Here is a 24909-nt window from a genome sequence, read left to right on the forward strand (position 1 = left end):
CTGAAAAAAGTAAAAACACAATGGCTTTATTAAAAACCTGCTTGATCACAGCACTGGCCAAGAGTTCCTCCTTCTTCTGTTCTTGAAAGGTTTGACGACAGCTGACAAGTTGGCTTAAAGGCAAACAATTTGCAAGATTGGTAGGGGAAACAGTACTTCCTGGGTCAGCAGCAATATGATAACATGTTGAACTGTCAGGTATTACAGGTAAAGTGAAGCCTGCCCTGTTAAACTACCCCTGCATAAGGAGAATTATTTCTGGACAAACAGCAGATTTACAGTAATCCCAGAAACTAACTTGGCTTGTAGAAAACCAGAAAACAACAACAAAATACTGCATTTATACACGTGTGTGCATCCCACCCCTCACCCCTGACATTAAAATATTTGCAATTTGCCTTTATAGGACTCTATAAACTAAAGAGTGCAACAGGGATCAGAAGAGCATAACCCTCCTTCCCCCTCTAAAAATGCTGATCAAGACGATAAAAAGCCTTTCATGTCCTGGCATAAAAAGTCAACAAACTTTTAAAGAATGCAATCACAACCAATAATTTGTGCTGACACACTAAAAATTCAGAGGTAGAGACATTAGATCCTCAAAATATGTCACAGTAGGGATCTGATTTTTTTCCACATGAACAGGTCTTACAAAAGAGAAGGTCCTTGCTCCAGCCAGACTAATGATCCAGAAAAACTTCCAGCTGACTGTGCCCTAGTGGGCTATTTTGTATGATGAACTCTGAGAAGCTGCTATAAATGACTATCAAACCCTCTGATAACGAGTTTCATCAAAGGTCAAGTTGGATAGGTAATGGTTGGCATCCTGTCACTGCAACATGGGGAGTATGTTAACCTTACACTTGCTTATGTCTATTTTTGGTTGCTGAGATGGTTTGTATTGCCTTTCTCCTTTTGCAACAACCAAAGGTCTCCCCACTTCACAGATTTTCCCCACAGCCACTAAGGGGTGAAGCAGATGGCCTGCTAGGAGTGTCCAGAGGCCACTCCAGCCATGATCGGGCTGCAATCGGGCCAGGAGCACAGCAACCACATGGTCTGCTTCCAAAGTAGGCTACTGCCATGGTCCTAAGATAGGAGTTGGATTATTCCAGCTCCTTTTTGGTCTGGTCCAAAGGACTGGGTTGCAATGCTGGAGCAGTTTACGGCTGCTTTGGGGGCATGTGTCATCTGAGCACCATGCCCCCAAAGCGGCCAGACGCCGCTTCTCTTGGCCCATGCATTTCAGGCCTAAAACCCTGCATGGCAATTCCCTGCCTGTGGAAGGCATGGGAGATTGCAGAAGCATATGAAATGATTACACTGTCTGGTAAGACATCTGAGGGACCTTTGTAAATCCAGCAGATGATACATTGTTTCATGTCTGGCTATAGAGATAGCACCTGATGCTTGGCACCCCCCCTTCCAGCAGGCAGGGTCTTCAGCCCCAGTAAGTCTAGGGGGTGATAAATTACTCCGTGTAGCGTAGTTTCACATGTAAAACTACTACTCTGCACTACGCCATGCATGATTGTCTCCAATGTGTGTTGAATACAGTTGACTGGAAGTTTGCAACAAGCATCAAACTAAATTTCTTAGATAATTAATCATTCAAATAACAATAACATTCATTCAGTTGAAAATATGTAGGCTGTATTCAGACATCATGATAGACTATAGCATATCATGACAAAAACATGTAAAGCCTCCTCTTTGACTTGTGTATTCTCCCCCACACCTCTGACTTAGCCTTGGGGAAGTTTACATTTTTTTATTGAAATGGTAACCTGTGTTGTGCAAGCCAGACAGGTTTTAATTAATCCTACCTATAGCTTGTTTGAAACAAGCTAATTTCAAACCATCGTTTTGAAGCTGGCTTGTTTTAATACAAGTTAGTTAATATCATTTTCAATTATGGTTAAGCCCTACAGTCCTTTGGTTTAGGGCTGAAATTCCAAGCTAACCTGAAAAAGTGAATGGTTTTGATCCCTGAAAGGAGGAGGAAGTGGGGGGTAAGGGTAAGCCTGCATTAGGTATATAAATCTTAATTCATTTCATTCTTGTATGGAAACACAAATAGCTTCACAAGTTTTCTCTTCATGGAGTGAGATAACAAAAAGTTTTTGTGTTTTTTAAATTACATTTTGCACTTCTATACCTTTTGGTGAAAAACTTGCTTATGTGACAAAAACATCTTAGGTTTTGAGCAAACCTCATTGTGTGTGTCTGTGTGTGAAGAAACAGGTTCTAAATTACAGGAAATCTAATGGCAAATTATCTGTTTCTTAGTAGAATCTCTTAAAAGCTCTATTTTAATTTTCTTGACATCCCTAGCATGCAAATTCAAGGGAAGACTAAACTTGTTTCCATCTCAATAAACTGCTGATTTGTTACAGGTATGGTACTGCTGGCTAGGACTGATGGGAGCTGCAGTCCAACAATATGTTCCCCATATTGTGACATCCAAGTGCAGCCCATATGAGGAATAGGTAATAATCTATGTTTGCAGTAGAAATCAAAGTGAAAAGTTCTAGTTATTTCTTACAAGAGTTGGCAAACCCAACACAGGCAATGCACATCCCATTAATGCTGATGGCAGAATGTTATTACTTCCTTTGATTTTATGCTATTGTTTTTTTTAAAAAGAAATTACTTACGGATTCCAACCAAGGTCCTGTGGGTTCACATATAAAATACCTGCTCTGGAAACTGTAGCAGGAGTAGCTGTTTTTAAATGGTGTATCTCAAAAAGCAGTCTCATTGATGGAGTCAGAGGAACCCGTTCATTGCTGGCAAGTGTCAACACCTACGATTAATAGAATCATGTTATTCTAACTGAAAGAGCTATTGTAAACATTTTGACAATGAATGAGAAAATTGCTACATTGAAAAAATCTATTCATATTTAAGGCATTTATTTCTGTTCCACATTTTTCCCAATATGGGACCCAAAGAAGCTCATAATAGACCAATGAACAAACAAGTGTCCCTTATGATGATGAAAGTCATGTTCACATACACACAAACATCCTGGCATTTGTACAGTGCTTGGTTACAAAACTGATAATGATGGAGGCTCATAATCTGGCACTTGGTGTGCATCATCTGTGCAAAATTACAAATAAATGATACAAATGTTACATGTACAACAAATTAAACTGATTGACAATTGACATAGAATGCCTCCACAATGAGTAAAAACCTCAAGAAGTTTAGAGACGTGCCCATTTGTTTTTGTACCTGCATATCCATGGGGTTATATCCAGCCTCCTTCTTGAAATATTGCAGGTTGCTTTCCCTTCCTCTCCTCCCTCCTCCCCACTTAGCAGGTCTCATACAGCATCTCAGAAACTGATCTCAGAAATCTCATGCAACATCTCAGAAACTGATTTTACCAATTTCCACTGATCCATCATCATCATCACCACCACTGCCATCATTCAGGAGTCAAAGTGACAAAATGCTTTAGTGATATGACACTAATTAAGTATTAAGATAAATTTGTTTTAGCGATAACCTTGATCTTTCTGGAAACAGCAGCTGTATTATTTGGGAGATTATCACAAAAATAAAACTGGTTTGTACGGGGGGGGGGGGGGGGGGACTTGAGATTCCAGATACTTTTGTGCCATATGTAGGTTTTTTTACTCTCACTATTAAAAGGCATATACATATATCTGTCAAAACTTGGTGGAAATTATAGGTGAAAGTATCTTTGTAGAAAATGTAATTAGGGGATGATCCCCCCCCCCCCCCCCCCAGTCTGAAGAGGTCTCCCAATTCCTCATCTCCTTTTTGAGAGAATAGGACTTGGAGATGGGAGCTAGGTGCTGGAGGAAACCACCATGGGCAGTGCTGGAGCACACTGGTGGGCTACATTAGGTCCATAGGCTGATGTATACATTTTCAAACTCCTTCTCTGGTACTTATCAGAAATGGAAAGGGGAAGGTACACAGTTGAGATTAAAAGGAGACTCACTGCTGCACACTCACAGCATCAAAAAGAAGGTGGAAGAACACAATAAAGCAATACATTTTGAGTTGGGAGACCAAACATGGTGCAAAGGAGAACTTGAGCAACATGGCTTTTTTGATCTATATCTCTAAAATATCAAGTAGGTATGCTGGTCAGGAAATTCTGAGGCTTTTTAATTAAAACAGCAGTTTTTCTTGGCTCTGGTATAAGATAACATGTAGAATACAGAACACATAATCTACTAATCAGAGAGAGAGAGAGAGAGAGAGAGAGGATAAAACAAAATATAAAATGACCATTCAGTAAAATTTTGACCTTTTAAATGAGAAGGTAAAGAATGTGTTTGCTTGTTGCTCACCTTGTTATCATCCATAACAGTATTCAATGATTCAATCCACATAGGATCTATGTCTCCATCTAAAACAATCCATTTTGGCCACCTATGGGTAATGTTGGCTTGCTCTCTCAAAAGAGATGATAATAGTCCTGGAAAATGTTTTCAGAGAATTATTGAACAAAGGAATCTCTAAATTATAAGAAGTTTCCATCTGGAGAATTCAGTAAGCAGACCCATGTATTTTCATGTATGCACTGGAGTTTTCTCATGACGTGCTCCGCTAATATGACATATACATTTAAACTTCCAGAACAGTATTTCCATGTCATCATATTTCTGATTTCTATGTGTTGTGAAAGTAGGACAATAAAGAAAGTTGATAGGAAGAAAATCAACTCATTTGAAGGGTGGTACTGTAAGGACCTTATCACATGGAGCCCTTACCATGCGCAAAATTTTCCTGAAGTGTTTCTGAAGTGTGAAGGTGTGATCTTCCACTGCACTTCTAAAACATCACTGAAGCACCCCACTTCTCTCCCGTTTTCAAAGCGTTCACAGAGAAGCCATTTTTTTAATAAGGGAAAATCCCATTATTCAAAAAATGGCTTCTCTGTGAATGCTTCATTGACAGGACAGAAGTAAGACACCTCAATGACATTTTAGAAGTGAGACGGACGATCACACCTTCTCGCTTCAGAAACACTTCAGGAACACTTTGCCCATGGTAAGGGCTCCATGTGATAATCCCCTAAGAGACTTCTATGGATACTATGGACCACTAAAACAACTACTGAATGGGTCTTTGAGCAAATTAGGCCTGAACTTTCATTGGAAACCAGTATGACTAAACTGAGGCTCCCATACTTTGGACATATCATGAGACAACAGTATTCAATGGAAAATATTACATAAAAGTGGAAATAAGTAAGAAAGGACCTGCATCACAGATGGACACTCAATCAAGAAGCCATGACCCTGAGTTTGCAAGACCATAGGTCTTGCTTTTTAAAATTGCTCATTCATAGGACTGTCAATTATCAAAGTCCTATGGCAAATAACAACTAAATGATTGCAAATAATAACTAAAAATATTATTCTGGATATTTTTAAATAGTGTTTGGTTTCTATTGCAAGCTGAAGAGGAAATAAAAACTGCTTGGACAGAGAAAAATATAATGTAAGGAAGGAGGATTAGATTAACTTTTTTTGCTGCAATTATACGTCCAGTTTTTAAAAACCAGGGCAAGTACTTGGACATAAGACTCAAATGCAGAATGAAATGGTACAGCAAGTCTGTGTCATGTCATTTATCTGTGAATGTAGATAGGCTATGAGTATTTTAACAGAATTAGTATCTACCCTAGAGAGCAGTGTCAGTATGGAGATTATGTTTGACATTGTAAAGAATATAAATACATCATCCACTTGCCATCTTTCCATTCTCGGGTAGCATGATGTATAAAACCAAAGAGTTCATCAGTAGTCACAGCTTTGGGATTCAAGTCATTCCATACAGGCTTCTGTTTCATGTTCACATAAGTCTTGTTCAGTGTTTTCATAATCTGATGAACAAACAAAGGGAGAAGGGAGACCTTCTTGTTAAGGATCAGGTTGCATACTTGGCCTCTTGGGAAAGTGCCAATTTTAATGTAAACACTTCTTTGTGGAAACTTTACCTAAAGTGTAGGATTACAGAGCTTTTTTGTGTGTGAGAGAGGCTGTCTGCTCCAGTGGTCACTTTTGAAGATCTTTGAGAAGCACTTAGTTCTGCAACCTGTGTTCAGCAGACTCTTGCATTACAATTGCATCTCACAAATCTAAAACATTACCTCTGAATCTTGAGTCCTAATGTTATACTCTTTATGTTTTCTATATGTGCAGATTAAGATTCCACAATAATTATTTCATTGTTTGTGGTGCTTTAAAAATTTGCAAGAACTGTTTTTTAAATCAAAAATTTCAGACAGAAGAAGAGAGGGTGAATATAGTGTACAAAGTTTCTATCATATATTATGCTTACCTAAAATGTTTGAAATTTCTTTAGCCTTACAGGTGAAGTAGGAATAATAGGATTTTTTTAAAAAAGGTCAAACTGTACATTACATTAAAACATATTGTGTAGCAAAATACAATTTTAAAAAATCCAAAGCTTCTATCAGTATCAATGTATTATTTTCCTTTTAAAAAACTAGAACAGGGGGTGGCAGACAAAAACCAGAACATAGGAAGTTTAAACCTCCCCTACTTATGCCAGCACCAATCCACACTGGACTGCATACACTTATTTGACAGTAAAAAGAGATCTCTAGCTGCACACTATGTGTTTAACATAGTATGTACTTTGACCCACAGAAAGCATTATTTCTGAACATAATCACAAAGATCTCAGAATTTAGGGTGTGCTAGACTGCTTCAACTGAGATTCTCTTTTCAGTATAAAAAGAAGTTGCACCATATCCTTAACATTCCCCCCCCCCCCGACCATGGTTGCATTTTGTATACCCTGTGTGTTTTGATGGCCAGAGTAAGTTGGAATGATTCCTTTTCTAATCAAGAAGTTTATATGAACCTCTGGGCAGGGTCCCAATATTTTATTTTATTTATGTTTTGCCTTTCTCCCAATATAGGGACTCAAGGTAGCAAACAAAATGTAAAACAGTACAAGTTAAAAACAATACAAAACATTAAAAGGTAGGAACAAAGTTTAAAAAACAATTTAAACCATTTTAAAAAGTCAAAACAGTACACATTAAAATTTAAAATGTATAGAAAACTCTATACAATATGTTACATAGCATTCAAAGTCCTTATCAGTTCAAGAAAGCCTGGCAGCATAAGAATGTTTTTACCTGCTGCCAAAAGGAGACCTGGGATGGGGATAACCTGGCTTCTCTAGGTTGGAAGTTCCAGAGTCTGGGAGTAGCCACTCTTGTTGCCTCTCTTGTTGCCACCAAACTAGCCTGAAGGGGTGGTGGGACAGAGAAAAGGGCCTCTCCTGATTATTTCAGTGCTCTTGTGGGCTTGTAAAGGGAGATACGGTCCTTCAAATAACCTGCACCCAACTAGCTAGGAAATAGTTGTCATAACTAGCTAGGAAATAGTTGAGGGTTCCACTTTTTACCAGAGATTATGGGTTTGGCTGGAATGAAATTTGTGGTATTATGCCAGATTGCATGGAAGATATTTTTTCCAACATAAAATACCTCTTGAAATAATTGCTAAAAGTAAACATGTCATACCTGGCTCTTCCCTGTGCCTGCATTTCCCACTACAAAGACAGAGTGTCGCACTGCTAGCAGTTCCTGAAGCTGAACAACCTGCCAAACAGAATTAACACACAGGTAGTGATTTTGTTTTCTTTGTCCTCTTATTGACATTAAGACACTAATTACTTCCTACAAAGCAGTGTCCCCTGCTCCTTTGGATCAAAAACTAATGCACTGCTATCCCTAAGTAACTTCAAATTGCGTAACTTGAAGAAGACACATTATTCTTGCACAGCTCCTACATGAAGGCTTGAATAAAATGAATGAATCTCAAGAAATGAAAGGGGAAAAAATCACCATTCTTTCTTGCTAAGTGGGCTGCATACACTTCTCCAGTATTAGCTGGCAAAGTGGTTAAACTATCTTATGCAACTTTTAAAAATACAATTCCCTTTCAGGGAATGAACCTGAAGAAAACCTAAAGGGGCAAGGTAATTCAAATACTAAAAAGAGTGCATCTGGAGAATGAATCAATTTCAAACTTTCATTTGAATTATCTTGCTAAATCTTCCTTAGAGATATTTGTTTGTAGAAGCTATGTATAAAATTCTTAGTGAAGCAAAAGACTGGCAATACCACTCTGATTTTGGAGAGTGGAGTGGAGCAATATCTGCTACATGTTTTTACTGAAATATGGACCTTTGTTTATAAAAAAAAAACCTGGTCTGCACACTCATAGGACTGTTACTGGATTGCCTACACTTTCAAGACTCAATAGGATACTGGAATATATTATGTAAGAATAACCTTCACATCCAGTTCCATCTGTCTGCAGTTATTTTGATTGAAATGCTTAAGGGGTGTAATTAAATGCAATGGATTGTTTTACTTTGAGAATAAAGCTCTCTTCGGGCTGCAAGTGAAGCTCCAGGGTAGATTGTTTAACCATCTGTTCAAACTGCAGGTCCCTCTTCCTTGGAACATCCAGAGTTGGAAACAGGTCACTGATCAAACCCATGAAAATAGGGACATCGTCTGTCACTATCTTAGGCAAGTTGAAGTCCCTCAAGGCTCGCATAAGTACCTGGAAAAGGACAGTAAACCACATTATCATAATAGCAAGAGCTTTTTAACCAACTGTTCCTGGATGCTTTTAAAAAAAGTAGCAGAGAAGTATATAATTCTATGCAAAGCTCACAAACATTTAAACTTTATTTTTAAAAAAAACAATACAAAAGCATGAATAATGAGCAAAAATATACACCTATTTGAACAGATCCATTTCTAGTATTATAACTAAACTGGAGACATTAAAAACATATTTATGAACCACTGATCAATATTACCATGCATACCTGATCTTCAGGTCTTGTCTTGTCTCCTCGCTTCAGGGAACCTGCAACTACCAAGACAGACTTAACCGCACGAAGACCCCAATCATAGTGATCCTATAGTGAAATTAGAAACAAAATTTTAAATTATAATTTACAAAACTGTTAAGTTTCTCTAGATCCTGTATCCTTTTATGATTTGTAAATCAATTTTATTTTGTTCTTTTTCATAGGTGATGCTATAGATGTGAAACTTTCCATGATAAGGATAAGGTAAGTCAAGCTCTAAAGCAGGAGAATATCTACGCAAGGATGTCTTCAAAACTATTCATCCAGTTGTTGATATTATTCATGTTGTTAATTGACTAACCAGATATAGCAGTGTAATTCAAAACTGAAGTTCACTTTTCATTCAGAATAAATGTTAAAATGCTAACAAGTATCGAATGAGTTTGAACAGAAATCTGCTGGCAAATCAGAACAGCACATGGGGAGATTTAGGGGGAAAACCAAGATGACTGAATTGGGTTCACTTGCAATTGAAGAATACACACACACACACACACACACACACACACACTGCATATGGCCTCTGTAAATATACACTGAAATAAGTCCAGAAAAAAAGAAGAAAATTCAGTATTATTTATGCACATTTGAACTTTACCTTACACAGAACCTTACTTTACTAAGATTGTTACAGGTCTAATCAAACATAAGTTCTGATCTCTTGATGTTGTTTTATTCTTACCCTTGAGACTTTACCCTTAACCTTCCTAATATAAACATTTCCAGGCCAACTTGCAATTTCTTGCATAACCAGTAAGTTCATTGACAACTTGTCAGGCATTACAAATCCCTCTATATTTTCTTTATTTTCCACAGTGGCAACTTCATGTTTCAGAATTTCTTGGTTTATTTAATTTAATTTATATTCCATCTTTCTCCTTTTATGGGAACGGAAGTGCTTACAGAATAGATTTAACAAAATACTGTACACCCTTCCCAGCTCCGGTGTTTGAATTTTTCTTGCTACCCGCTCCTGCAGGACCTTCATTATGTTTTGCTTTCAGATTCACAAAGGGCCCAGCTACTGATCTCAAATCATACCAAGTATACCAATGACACTTTCATCTCTTGTCTTTGAAGCAGACATTGTGACTGTGGGCCAGTGACTATACCTTGAACTTTCTTTCTCAGGCAAACATTCAAAGTGGTAGGCATAAATGACCAAATAAACACAGGTCATTTATAATCCTTTCTTACGACTTGTACCAGTCTAAGTGCACCTTTTGATAAGGCCTTCAAAGAGAAGACTGTTTTCTGACATAGGATATGGAATTATTTACTTGGAATCTAAATTTTTCACTAAAAATCAGTCAACACTCATTCCAAATAATCATATTAAAGGTTAGAATATAAAATATTTGATCATGCTATATGTTCGGGAAAGTATATTGTATATAGGCTAGTTATTGAATTCTGAACTAGACAAACAATATAATACAGAAGAAAAATAGTAACAGAGATTTAATTGTTTCCAAGTGAGGTAAAAATAAATTGACTAAGGCTAAAATAAAGTAACATTCAACAAATATGAAAATGACAACATCTGAAAGTTTCTTTCCAGCATTGAACACTGTGACAGACACCCTACGGGTTAGTTTTAGCTAGAATGAACCTAAGTGTGTTTAGAAATAACTAGAGTTGTGAGAAAGTACCCTTCTCTCCCCAGATTTTCAGAGGGAAAGACCCACATCTTCTCATTTGTGGCTTAAGCAGGAGGTAAATTGTACCAGTCAGTCATATTAAGTCAGGGTTTCTCAAACAGGATGCCCTGGAACCCTAGGTTTCTGTGATAAGTTACTAGGTTTTAGGAAGAAATTGTGATTATAAAAAAAAACAAACCATTTTTTTGGGCTGTTGATATAATAATTTGTATGCAGGGATTTCCTAAGACCTAAAATTATTTCAAGGGCTTCTCCAAGTTTTTTTTTAAAGGCTGCATTACATCCTGCCTTCAGACCAAAATGGTCCACAGACCAATTCTGTACCTGGTTGGATTTTGAGAGAGAGTTGTTAGGCCAAAGTAATTTTGTTGTTTAAAAATGCTTTAAGTATTTTAATATCAAACTTAAATGTACTTTTACTAGAAATACAGAAGGTGTATGAAGAATTTACCAGGGTCCCATCTGGTAAATCTGTTATATTACAGAGAATGACTACTCCCCCCCCCCCCCCCCAGGTATTATAAAAGAGCCAGAATAAATTATTTGCTTTCAAAAGGACTCTAAAATCATTCTTGGTTTTATTATAAAATTGACATTGCAGCCCAACATCATTTTATTAGCATTGGTGAAGCCCCAAGGTCCAAAAGAACTCTCTTACCTGTTTGGAGAGAAGTTCTCCACAGAGAGTATACAAGGTAATAAACTTCCTGGCTAACAAGCGTGCATCAATAAATCCCTCAGCAACCAACATAATTTCACAGATTAGTTCAATGTCAGGGACAACCATTGCACAGGGTCTTAAAAAAAAAAAAGAAGAAAACCAGAGGCAGAAGTCATAATTTCACCATAATGAGCCTTAGACACCCAATTCCCCTGAAATCAAGAGAGTGATGTCTATTAATATTTTTGCAAAATTTAGGAGAGTCACAATTGAATGTGGCATTCAGCACTAACAAGGGCCACATTCTCACTAGCCCATTTGCTCTGGATAGAAATGGGCAGATCCGGTTGCCCCCATACAGAATAGCCCGGGTAGAAGTTCTCACTACCCTTTACCTTGATCGATGCAATTTGCCCCTCTGAAGTTCACATTTGCAGTACCGCTTTAAAATGGAGCCTCCTTTGTTGCCAATCAAATTCATTTCTGCTTTCGTCAAAGGTGACATATACTACAACCATTGGCCAATGAAATAGGTGCTTTCCCCCCTCCTTTTTAAAAAAAACTGGTGGCAGTGTTCGCATATTCTGTCAACTTGTCAAATTCAAAAACCTCCAGGTGTGTGTTGTGGGTATTTGGTTCATTACAGATTATGGCAACCCTAAAATGACCCCATCCTGGGGTTTTCTTGGCAAGATTGGTTCCGAGGAGATTTGCCATTACCTTTACCCTGAGGCTGAGAGAGTGTGACTCCCCCAAAGTCACCTCATGGGTTTCCACAGCCTTCCCTCTGAATGTCAGCCTCTAGCTTCCCCTTCGCTTTCAGCCCAGCATTTCCTCCTCTTTGGAACCTCTTCCCTTCCCTTCAAGCCCAATGCCACCTCCAAAGCCCTTGCCTCCCCCCACCAGATTCCAGCCTCTTCCCTTCCCTTCCAGCCCAAAGCATTCACATAATCTGTCACAATAATAATAATAATAATAATAATAACAACAACACATGCCACTTGCAGGGGAGGCCACCTCAGAATGCCATCTCTGCATCCTCTTTCTTTGCTTTCCCTCCGATTGCGATCCCAGAATGCCATCTCTCCTTACATACACATATGTAGCAAAAGCATTCACAGATTGTATCAATTTGCCAAATTTAAAAGGGAAACATCTGTAGCACAAGCATTCGCATATTCTGTCACCCACACACACAAAAATAATTTTAAAAAATGCCGCATGCAAAGCGACCAGTGCGAGAGGAGAGGCATGTTCTGCTGACTGCCCACCCTCTGACCTAAATCCCTCCCCTGAACTTGACCCAATCATGACCAGGGCCAAGTTCACATTGCCGGCAGCAGGGAAGAAACGGGTTTTCCAAAAACTAACAGGTAATAAACCATTTTCAGAAAATCCGCTCTAAGGGGGATTTGCCCTGCATCTGGTGGGCAAGACCCTGATCCTGATGTGTTTAAACTGGTGCCAATGGGAACTTCCCACTTTTAATCTGGGTTACAATTCAGTACAAAAGGTAGTCTGAATAACCCCAAGGATGTTCTTTCAGGAAAAAAAAAGATGGATAATCACTCATTGCCCATTATTAGCATTTTATGCTCCTGTTGTTTCAAAAAATACAGCTGAAGTTGGATTCCACAGATCCCTAAGACACAGACCACATAAATAAATATAGGATGCTGCTATTCAACAGGCAAGCTTCCATGTTGTTTTTCGTGTTCATAGAAGCAAAAGAGAAAAATAACACAATTTCTACTGTTTTTCTAAAAGAATACATACATGTATAACTAATTCTTTGAGTAAGCACCTATCATTGATGTCAAAATAAAGCACTTCTATATGACTTTCCACCTGGACTAAATGGAATTTAATAAGTAATCAATTTATGTTGCATACACTATTCTTAGAAGAACCAATGTGGTATGAATGTTGGACTTTGACTCTGGAGTTCAGAGATTTTTTTTTAATTAATATTTTATTTAGTTATATTTAGAATTAGGCCAAAGTAACTCTAACTCTATTTTGATTGAAAATGTTTCGACTATTGGGCTAGGATTGTGGGAGATCAAGTTTCTAATCCATAGCCATGAAAATCCAGTAGGCAACCTTGGCCAAGTTACACTCTCATAATAATAAGACAGTGGCAAACTTCCTCCGAATAAAATTTGCCAAGAAAACCCTTCGGTAGGGTCAGGATAAACTGAAGTCAATGTAAAGGCACATAATAGCAGCAACACAGTAATTCAATTACATTTGCTTGAAGTTATTTGTAGTTTCTAAAAAACTAGGGATTATCCACCAGTTATAAGTTGATTACCATTCTATTGATTTCCATTTTGCAACTTCTTAACAATTGGTGGGCATATGCACTTTCATTTTGCCACATATTTTCTATGGTTGCATTACTTTTTTTCTTTGCAGGTATACAGTACTATATTTTTAAAAAAGCAAGCAATTGTTCCCAGTAAAATGCTCCCTATTTTTACTTTATGGACAGCATGGTAGTTATACTTCTTCAAAATTCTTGAAATTTCCCAGATAAGAAATCCATATGGGCCGAAAGAGATCACATGGACATCAATATAATTAATGTCAGAAACTGTAGGCCAGTTTTATAATACCAGGCTTTTCCAAGGAGAGGACTGAATGTAACTGTGGCGTGGTACAGACCACCCAAATGCACTATACTCCAGCTGATTTTAGGGTTAGGGTCCATGTGGCAACCACACAGTCCCAAACCCTAGCATGGTGCAGTGGCATAACAATGGCAGCATCCTGTGTACACGGGTGCCACCATTGTGACGTAAGCACCACATGGCATCCACACAGCGCAGCGCATCGCAAAAAAGAAACTGGTTTTTCTGGGTTCTTTTTCCTCCGGAGGGAAGCCGCACAGTTTGGTGACTGTGGTTTCCCTCTGAAGGGAATTAGGCCACCGGCAGGCCACCCTTTTGGGGTGGTCTTTCCCATGCCTATGAAAGCAGCCACACGTGGCTATTACATTACAATGGGAAATACAATATCATTCAGTATGATTTACATATCTCTAAATTAATAATTCCAAAGAACATAGGAGAGAAGTGTACTGGGTGTGTGAAACATGAAGTTTCTGAACAATTATTTCCTTTTCAAAAATGCAGTCATGCGCACAACTGCATCAAGATTCATTTTTATTAAAACATGATGGATTAGCTGGAGGCTCATTTTACTGGAAGTTAACAGGAAACATTGTTCATGCTTCAACAAAATTCAGGTAAATAGTTTTAGGTTTTCATTTTCACTCCAGGGGGAAATGGTTAGCCTTTCATCCTAATTAAGTAACATGTCTTATTTTGTTATTATGACAAGAACTTCAAAAGTAGTAAACTCTTTTACTATATATTTATAAAACATGACTGTTTTTTAAAAAAACAAAGCACATTAAAAATATCTGTATTAACGACCAGAACTCTAACAATGGTGAATGGTCTCACAGAATCAGCATTTCAAAAGCTGAATTGCTCTCTAGTGCTACCCACACAACTGACATTAGGTGGCATAAGTGTTCTAATTCATACTTGCCTGAAAAGAGCTTTAAGATTTTCAGGTAATTCTGTCCGACCAGCATACCCGGGGTTCATAGTAATAAATATTCCAACAGATGCCTCCAAGGTAATATTTTCTCCAAGGAATAAAAATCTGCATCCATGATGCCAAATAAAGAAAAAAACATTAACTCAGTCTGTTTAGGTTTAAGTAGTTCTCTTCCAATCAAATATTTCTTTCAAAAATAATATATGTGATAAAGCAGAATGCTGAGATGCAAAGGACTACAACTAGTTCCATTACACTCAAGGTGGTTTGGGAATTTTTCGTTTCTCAAAGAGCTGTCCAGTGTCCCAGACCCCTCTGGCATGCCAAACATTTGAGAAGGAGGGGGCTCTCAAATCCTATGTCATGAGAGGAGGGCACTAATGTTCAGAAGTTGGGGAAGTCTAAAACTTTATTGGACAGGCAGTTAAAGAAATCCATACAATTTCATTCCATTCAACTTCATTTATGCTACCACTTGCCCTTCCCAAAGGAAGTCCAAACCTCTTACCATTATCAGCAATTTTTTTATATTAAAAAACTTCAAATACAATATCAAAAGGCTCAGTTATTGGGAGGAATCTCTGGAGAAAGAGGAAGGCAAGCATGTAACACCTCCGAGCCTTATATCCATGAACCCCCAAATGCCCAGCTGGGGAGACAGAGAAGGGGCAGTGAAAAACATGTCTTGCGCTTACTCTTATTCCAGCAGGAATATAATTTTATTTTATAACCAGTTTTGGAGAAGCTCCTGGTTACTAATACATGTTGATATTTTATGTACTTTAAAGTCAAATTGTATTGTATTTTTATAAATGTTTACAGGTTTGTTTGTTTTTAGATATTACAACAAATGATGTTGCAGTACATACACAGAAGGCTGGCCCTACTATTAGGTAGAGTGAGGCAGCTGCCTCAAGCAAGAGATGTTGGAGGAAGTGAGATGCTGGAGGACAAAACTATATGTATTATACAGCTAGATCCCGTGCCCTGAGGTCGCTCACTGCTCTCAGGTGCAGGATGCTGTTGTAAGATGCAGTTATAACTATACTCAGCTTCCATATGAAGAGCTTGGGGAAGCTGAGACTTAGGCAACATTGCATCTTGGGCTGCCCCAGCAGTGTACACAGAATTAATAGAGAAGCAAAACAGGTGATGGTATATTGATACCTTTTATGCTATTCCAATTTTGTTTTATGTCTCAAACAACATTTGAGGAAAAGGGTACTAATACTCACTGCTTTTTCTTATTTCTTATGGCATCGTGGATAGTCTTTACTTGTACAGCCACAACTGACAGAACTTCTACTGAAATTCGGTTGAATTCATCAAAACACCCCCAAGCACCTGTTTGGACCAAACCTTTATAGATATTTCCTATGGACTATTAAAAAAGAATAGAATAAGAATTTAGTTTGTAGATTTCAAAGCTTTTTCCTTGTGGCCTCAAACAGATGGCCGAAAAGGGCCGCCATCAGGCTGATCCACAGATGGGGCATTCATATGATGCACATCCCATGATCACACAGAGGCAGCTGCGGGGCTGCCTAACGTGGCCTAAACCCAGCCACAAAAGGAGCTGTTTCTTAGTGCTCCTTTTCGCAGTCTGTTCAGGACTGCACCAGTGGCCGCCTTTAGGACCACAGCGTCTGGTTGCCACAGTCCTGCGGTGTTCCCGTGGTGATCGGGGCAGGAGCATCCTCTGGCCGCTCCTTTTGTCTCATCTGTTTCGCCCCTGTAATGTGTATTTATTTATGCAGGAGACAGACAAACACAAACCACAATATGGTACAGTGCGTCCTCGCCTTACGTGGGGGATCCGTTCCGGATCCCTCCGCGTAAGGTGAATTCTGCCTATGCTCGAGCCCCATTGGAAACAATGGGGCTCGTGCGCGGCGGCGTGGCAGGTGTGCGCGCCCATTCAATTGAACGGGACGCACCGCCCCTTCCGCCCCGCGCGCGCGCCACGGCTTAAGCGCGTATGCTCAAGGCCGCGTATGGTGCGGGCGCACTGTACTATCTTCCTATGTGAAGTTGCAGGGTTCTGTCTAGTATGTAAAAGAAACCGTGGACAACACTGAACTGTGCAAATGGAAACAATCTCATTTGTCAGTTGTTAGTAATAACAATAATAATGATAATAAAGAATTATATGGATCAAAGTATAGAATGTCTAATTTGGAGCCCCATTCAAGAGGTTCACAGGCTGAAGGTCTACTCCTAGTTGTTGTCAACGAACCAGCATGATATAGTGTCTCTTTGGAATACAGATGAATGTTGGTTCATTCATTTTTTCTAACCTCCACTTTTATTTAGTTATTTTAAAGGTCAATTAAAAATAATAAGTCATTAAAGGAAGCCTGATCAATCTTTCCCTATCCCAATGTGCCTCTTTTTGACTGGAACAAAACATTCCATCACTCTCATAATGCACAGTCTTCTACACAGAAAGCCTGCTTGAAAATAAGTATAGTACCTTGTAATCCATCTGCTCAGAACAGTTGAAAACATAGACCATCATCCCAAGTGCATGGCCCAGATCCTTGGTGGTCTCTGTTTTGCCTGTCCCAGCTGGGCCCGCAGGTGCGCCACTCATTGTTAGGTGAAGAGACTGGGTAAGAGTAATGTAGCACCTTACGTGATGAAAAGCACAGTTACTACAATATAATCACAATGTCTCTGTTATGACTGACATTACAAAACCACAAAAATAAACCACAGCTTTACAGCTGAGAGACTTACAATAAGCTTTTATTATAGCCTAAACTAACTTGTTAGTCCCAGCGACAGTAGACCCACTGAATTGATGTGACTTGCATAATTGTTAACTTGCCACTGAACCTAGAGATGTGTTAAGGCCAAATTCATTATTATCCCTTGTTTAATGTTACTAAATTTTATCCTACAATTGTCCTATATTTTGGTCTAAATTTTGTCCTACATTTTGTCTCAGTTTTTAGTAGAGAATTATGGCAACCCTAACTACAAGGCAAGTAAGAAGCTCTTAGCAATCATGGAAGGGATTGAGCACATTCTTATAAGTGGAGTGAGGCCAGCACATATAGAGGATCATCAGTTTGGGGCCTCAATACCTGAAGGAGTGCTTCTTGCAATACAGTATATATCTCCAGAAGGGCTGGGTTCTTCAAGAGAGGTCCTCCTCTGTGTATCTACAATGGGGGCACTAATTGTATTCCCCCCTAAGGTGTGGGAGGACATGAAAAAGGACCTTCTCAGTTGTTGCATCACAATGTTTTCCCCTTGGAAGTCCAGTTGGTGCCAATGTTTGTTGCCTTTTGATGCCAAGTGAAGGTAAGGCTTTTTATTAAAGCTTTTAAGGCTTAAACTACTTTACTCATACACGTATGTGGTTTTAAAATATTGTAGCTTTTAAACCTATTTTAACCTGTTGTATTTAATATAGTTTTATCCTATTTTAGCTATTCTGTTCTTTTAATTTGGGATTGGTTTTTTTTTCTCCCTACACTGCCCATAAATCGCATAATAAAGGACAAGATATAAATATTTAAATAAATAAATAAATTCCTGGGAAAGGTATTTGTTTGTTTCTTCTTCCACTGAAAGATTTCATTTCAGTTATTAAATTTATACTCTGTCCTGTAGCCATACATACCTTGCTCTGGTTTCCAATCTACCTGCACAGCATACTAACTTTGAACTCACAGTAGGGTTTTCCAGGTTAAATCCACTTTCCTGGAGGCATGCTCCACTACACAGAGAGGCTTGCTTTTGAGTAGATTCAGCACTCAGGGTTGCACAATAAGTCTTCCCTACTGCTGCTTATATAGAATATTATTTTGAAAGACTCAATTTGCCCCAATACTAAACTATTTATTTAACAAAACTGTAATACAATACAGTTTCTAGAGATGAAAACTTTTCTCAAGAGAAAATGGAAATCCATCTTAGGCCTGCTGCTTACATAGAATTAGTTCATTTATTCCCTTCAAACTCTATATTTTAGTTTGAATACCCAGAGGTAAATACAGCTGGCCACTCTTGCAATGGGAACCCTTTTGTATCCCCAGTAACCACTATAGATTGAGCTAACCCTGAAAGTGGCAGGAAAAATGCAGCAAGAAAATGAGAGAACTTTGATTTCATCTTTGGTGTTGTGGGGTGGGTATGTTTGTGCTCCATCTGATCTGTCAAAATCAAAACTACCAGAAACTTCCAGAAGGGATAAGTGGTATATGGGTGGGTATTTTAAAAAGTCTTGGCATGCAATGGCTTGCCCATCTGTTGTAAAATAACAAAGTAAAAAATTCTGAAGAGCACACATGCATATATTGTATCTCCTTACAAATATTTTACTTATAATTTTATTACTCAGTAAAAATGATCTTAATTGCAATATTAAGAATTTCCCACAATAGAGATGATACAATCCTTTAACTTTGCATTTGACAAGATAGTTCAAGCAGAGATAACCTACTATTAACCAAACAGACATTACCTATCAGTCAGAGGTGTAATAACTAGCCGAGGGGTATTTCCTAAGTACTCATAGTAGTACTGGAACTGAGCATCACATATATTGGCAAAGCAGTGTTTCTGGGCCAAATCCCATCTATGGCGTAGCTGTGACAGCCAAGCAAAAGCCTGGGAATTGGTGATCTGAAAACAACAACACCACACCACCATCATTTCATAACTGTTATACATGTAGACGCTGTTAAGAGATGAAAGAATCTAGACATGTCAAAATGTCTTGACTGTCATCACTATCTTTCATACCTCATTCTCAGTCTTTCACAATTAATAATCCTGACACTGGCAATTATAAGGGATTAGACTTACACTTGGGCATCTCTGTACCATACAGGAGCAAATGTAATGTTAGATCTTTTTTTTTTTAATGAGGCTTTTGCTGAAACAGAAATTACAAGTTCTTCTGCCAAGATCTCTCTCTTCTTTACAAAAAATAAACTCCAAGGATTTGATATGACTCAATTTTATGTGTGCCTTCCAGCATAATTTCATTTTTTCCCTCAGACTCTTTTATTTCATTTTTAAACAACATCCCCTGGGCACCACTAAACAATTATATCTTTGATGTCTTATTTTACCCTGTTCCCCCATTCCTATTTGATTATCACTGTAATACATGGACTGCCTCTAAAATATCTGTGCTATGAATATATAGGGATCTTGTATTTACTTGGCTTATAAAGCAGCCTCAACTTAAGGCAGAGGTGGGCAATTGCCAGGGAATGGAGGTCCATATCCTCTGCCATGTTTCTGATTTTTAAAAACTTTTTGTTTTAACAAATTAACTTTTAAAAGTCTATATACAAGTTAAAACATTTTCATATCTAGGGCTCTCATTTCACCACTTTTTGTCTTGGAATTCTCACAGAATTCTCACAGAATGACTGTCTTCCAGAAAGCATCAGTTAGTGTATGTGGAATAACATGCTTCTTTTATACTAATGGGAGTATGTATGTACCATCTGCATTGAAAGTGTTTAATGCCAAGTCTGCTGCATAACTTTTATATGCTTCTAATATTTGGCATGGGGGTGTAACATGTGAAATTGATAGGCAACAAAGTTCTTCTATAATTCCACAATTGTGTTGCTAATACTGTGTTATTATTGGAGACAGGAAAAAGTTCTCTTTTGATAAGCGCTTGGTGGTATGCTTTAAAGCTTTGGTTTGAACTTGGAAGTCAGTGTTTTGGGGGTAGGTTCAGGTTTGCTTGCATACTGCCCAAAGACAGTTATGTAAGCAGCTGGTACAAATGCTTTGCCAAAAAAGCAGCTTTGATTGGTCACTCTTCCTCACTTCTCATCAATTTGGGACTGAATATTGCCTGAGGCCCAGGGTCAGCCTTTCTCTAAACAGAAAATTTGTTTTTTGTTGTCAGTTGTTCTCAAGTCAACTTCGACTCATGACAACCCTATAAATGAGACATTTCCAAGTCCCTTTGTCCTCAGCCTCTTTGCTCAGGTCCTGCAGGCCCAGGCACATGGGTTGCCTGATTGAATCTAATCATCTGGCATGTGGCCTTCCTCTCTTACAACTGCCTTCCATCTTTCCTAGCAAGAGGAAATAAGATTCATTTGCTTCTGCTTTTAAATTAGATTTATACATTCTGTCCAACCTTTTGGCAACTCCTTTAGTTAAATGATTACTTGTTCTGACATCCCATGATCAACCTGGAGTTTGCATTCCTGAGTTGTTTACAAATCCTGGTTTGAACTATCCAAGTTTTTCCTAGTTCAGATGTGGCAGGCAAATCTAAGTCTAAATTAAATTAAGTGGATGCCTTTGATCTCCTTTTACCAGCCACCCTGCAGAAGGAGCAGGGCAGCACCTGAGTCCAAGGATCACTGATGTTCATGCATGTAGTGCCAACTAAGATACACCAAAATAGGCCAGTAGGTCCAATCAAACTCAGTCAACTAACCTCAATAAAATGGCTTAAGACATTGCATATATTATAGCTAATTTTCTGGTCCTAACATCAGTTATTCAGATGAAAGTCTGGTTTATTTCAACTTCTAAGGATAGATTCAGAACTACAGCCTCAGTCTTAAGAATAAAACAACCAATTACTATGTGTATGATGCAGTATTGGGCCCTGGCATGGAAGATGAGATAGTGTTTTAAGTTTACCTTTTGAGTAATAAGCTTTGCCACCACATCTCTTGCATGCACATCTATTGTGCAAATAGTCATGATCTTTTGTCTGTCACTTGATGTCAGCTCTCCCAACAACAGAGAGATAAGAGCATTTAGCTGAGCAATCTGGAAAAGGTACATGGAAAGTAATTTATTGCATACCCATAAATATCACTGATAAACCATTGCTGGTTTATTATACGAAGGGCATGATCTTCCATTTTTGCTGTATGCAAATGGCTTTCAGTTTTTCACTCTCATGTAAAACATGTAGCACATGTACTCACTTATACAATGCTAGGAATTGGTATTGCAATCAAAAGAGATTTATACTTCACTGTGACTTCTCTGATACTAGGCTTTGCTCTAATACAAAACTATGTAAACAATATGTGGGTTTTTGCACATGAAAAAACATTGAAACCATAAATGAAAAGACATAAAGAACACTTTAATCACATATAAAGTCATCAGTAAATATATACATTTTGACCAGATGTTGCTTAACATGCTAGCTAAATCTCTTCTAAGAAGGTTATTTCATATGTGTTATATCAGTTTACCGAATAGCAAAAGATGAGTAACAATGATTTCTTTCACTGTGCCACAACTGGAGTAGGAACTGTAGCTTGAAATATTTCCCCATGAACAAAGCTCTGTACAAATACAAAAACTAGCATGGCAGGGAGAAGCATGACATATATCTAAAGTCTAATTTTTTTTTCTGCTGTTAGCCATAGACCATTGCAAAGACATATGTCAAGATTCCTTGGCATATTATTTTTCTATGTGAAAAGAAAAAAATGTGTGTGCTTTTGTAACAAATCATTTAAAGAAGTAACCTTGGCATGCACACACACACGAAACCTAAAGTAGTGAAGTACATGTTAAGTTTTCCCCACTTTTTTATTTAATACCTACAGTAATGATGCCATTTGTATCTCTCTAGAGAGTGATTCCAAGAGAAGACTTCCAAAAGGTATGTGGCTACTACTGAGAAAGCCCTGTGTCTAGTACCTGCCAGCCTAAACTATTTCACTAGCAGACCAGGCAATAGAGCTGCTTGGGCAGGCTAATTCAGTTGTAGGTGGTCTTTCAAAATAATGTAGACCTAACTCATCTATAGATTTAAATGTCCAGTATCTTAAATTAGGCCTGAAAACCTAAGACAGCCACTTGATTCTGTTGGTAACGTAGAATTTTACAGATAGGCTAAATGAAGACAATGTATACCTGTTTCTTATGATAATCCTTTAAGGCTGTCTCAAACCCTTCTTCTAGCCTGTTGAATGCTATTCCCACATCTGTAGTCCACCAGATTTGAGAGCCAGTGAGTGCAACTTGAGCGGCATAGTCAAAGATCCATTGTTCTCTGGGCTTCTCCTCATAGACAGCGATAGCTTCTGTGATTTGGTGACGCACTGTTTCACGCATGATTTCTTCCAGGTGTTTCAACCAGGTCTCCACCTTTTGAGATAAAAAACATTAATACACATTCTACTAGGACCCAGACTAATCTAGCTCACTGGAGTTAACTAACCTATCCCCTATATTTCACCTAGCTCAAGCTGGAATCAACCCAGTAAGTTAATTCAGATGCAACACCTATAGCTGACACCACTCAAGTGAGACTTATGTTTATACATTCCCTTTCTCCTCTCTCCCTCACTTTCAGATTAATGGCAAACCACAGAGGGAAAGACTGCAACTACTGCATTACCTCTGATGATTAAGTGTTAAATGAAGACTGATTGCTACATAACTGCTGTCAACAAGGGTGTGACAAAACCTGAAGCTGGTTTATGTGTCATGGCTCTTGTCCAAAGGAACTAGAGAACTGTAATTATGTGATGAGGCCAGGAATCTCCTGCATACCTTAAGAAAAATATTGTCCCTAGAACTCTTTGTGGGCCAGGGAGTATACCCAAGAGCCTTTAATTTAAATTCATAACATAGGTGAGATCAAAGCTTAGGAAAGTTATAGTTTTGGACTATAACTCTCAGAATACCCCAGCCAACATATCCACTCACACTGCACTAATTAGTTCTTGAACCCTGACCTCAATAATTAGCAGCCTTGTGGTATAGCATTAGGGAATCTGTGGGGTATCTCCAGATGTTCTTGAACTAAAAATCCCATCATCCTCAGCAAGCATCATCACTGCAAAGGAATAATAGCTGTTGTCCAATAATGACTTGTCCAAGACAATATCATCTTGGAGGGTTCCCTAACTCTCCTTTCCCCCCTACAGTTCCCTTAGTATTGATACTTGGATCATTCTGATTCTGCTACTTATGTGTAATTCTTGTTACTTGAAAAGCAACTACATTAACAAATATAACATACATATTCTGACACCTTATATTGCAGTATTTCATTTCCCACATAGAGCATGTAACCTATATTGAACCCAAATTATATGCAAATTAAACACAACTACATGTTGACTGATCTGTTTAAACATAGCATGTCTCTTGATTTTTGACCTATCATTAAGTTTATGTGGCAAGCCCAAAATTTTAGGGTGCTGTCACACTGCAGAATTAACATAGTTTGACACTGCTTTAACTGTCATGGTTCTATCCTATAGAATTCTGGGATTTTTAATTTGTTGTAGCACTAGAGTTGTCTGGCACAGAATGATAAATATCTCACAAAACTACAAATCCCAGAATTCCATAGCATTGAGCTATGGCAGTTAAAGTGATATCAAACTGCATTAATTAACTGTAGTGCAGATGCATCCTCAAGTATACTTAAAGAGTTAAGGGGTACAATATACAGTGTTGTATAAAATATTTGATACAATGTGTCCATGTCTTACGCGGGGGATCCGTTCCAATCACCGCGGCGCACACCCCATTCACCATATTAGGGCTCACCATCCACATAACCTCAAATCCGCATATGGCAAGCCCAGTATGGTGTGGGCATGCTGTACTGTATATAATGCACAGTAAGTGCTAAAAAAGATTGTTCTGAAAATTATTTATGTTATGTGTCTTCAAGTCAGCTCTGACTTTTGACAATGCTATCATAGGGTCTTCTTGGCAAGATTTATTCACAGAGGGTTTGCCATTGCCTTCCTCTAAGGCTGAGAGAGTGTAACTTGCCCAAAGTCATCCACTGTGTTTAAATGACTAAGAATTTGAACACTAGCCTGCCAGAGTCCTAGTCTAACACTCAGACCACTACGCCCTGTTGACTTTCTGAAGCTTACACGGTTGGCCCAAATTACAGAACAATGTAGTTTGTTTTCCAGAAAATAATCATAATATCCAGATTGGCCTGAGGAGCCTGTGTTTCTTTTAATGTTTTCTATCCACATGGTTTTAAGGTCATGTATTCACTGTGCAATTTGAATGGCAGTGGGGGTATCTTGAAATGTTTGTTGAAAAACTGTTCAATTGTGCAGTTAAATATATTAATACCCCAAAGAGTCACTGATTACA

At 38.3% G+C, this 24909-nt stretch overlaps 1 protein-coding gene across 1 annotated transcript in view; it reads right to left on the reverse strand.

Annotated features, from left to right (window-relative positions):
* Positions 1-24909, reverse strand: part of DNAH11 (dynein axonemal heavy chain 11) — a 176720-nt gene that overhangs the window by 97206 nt on the left and 54605 nt on the right. The window contains exons 30-42 of the mRNA XM_089533095.1: positions 22690-22923; positions 21451-21582; positions 19286-19446; positions 17285-17441; positions 16047-16192; positions 14800-14916; positions 11239-11377; positions 8875-8967; positions 8409-8603; positions 7553-7630; positions 5743-5875; positions 4335-4462; positions 2658-2806 (exon numbers count right to left, since the gene is read on the reverse strand). Of these exons, the coding sequence (XP_089389221.1) occupies positions 2658-2806; positions 4335-4462; positions 5743-5875; positions 7553-7630; positions 8409-8603; positions 8875-8967; positions 11239-11377; positions 14800-14916; positions 16047-16192; positions 17285-17441; positions 19286-19446; positions 21451-21582; positions 22690-22923 (1862 nt within the window). The remainder of the gene's footprint in view (positions 1-2657; positions 2807-4334; positions 4463-5742; positions 5876-7552; positions 7631-8408; positions 8604-8874; positions 8968-11238; positions 11378-14799; positions 14917-16046; positions 16193-17284; positions 17442-19285; positions 19447-21450; positions 21583-22689; positions 22924-24909) is intronic.

The sequence above is a fragment of the Sceloporus occidentalis genome, unplaced genomic scaffold (genome assembly GCF_023333645.1).
Source record: "Sceloporus occidentalis isolate IW3139 unplaced genomic scaffold, rSceOcc1.0.p SCAF_7, whole genome shotgun sequence".
NCBI classification, from domain to species: domain Eukaryota; kingdom Metazoa; phylum Chordata; class Lepidosauria; order Squamata; family Phrynosomatidae; genus Sceloporus; species Sceloporus occidentalis.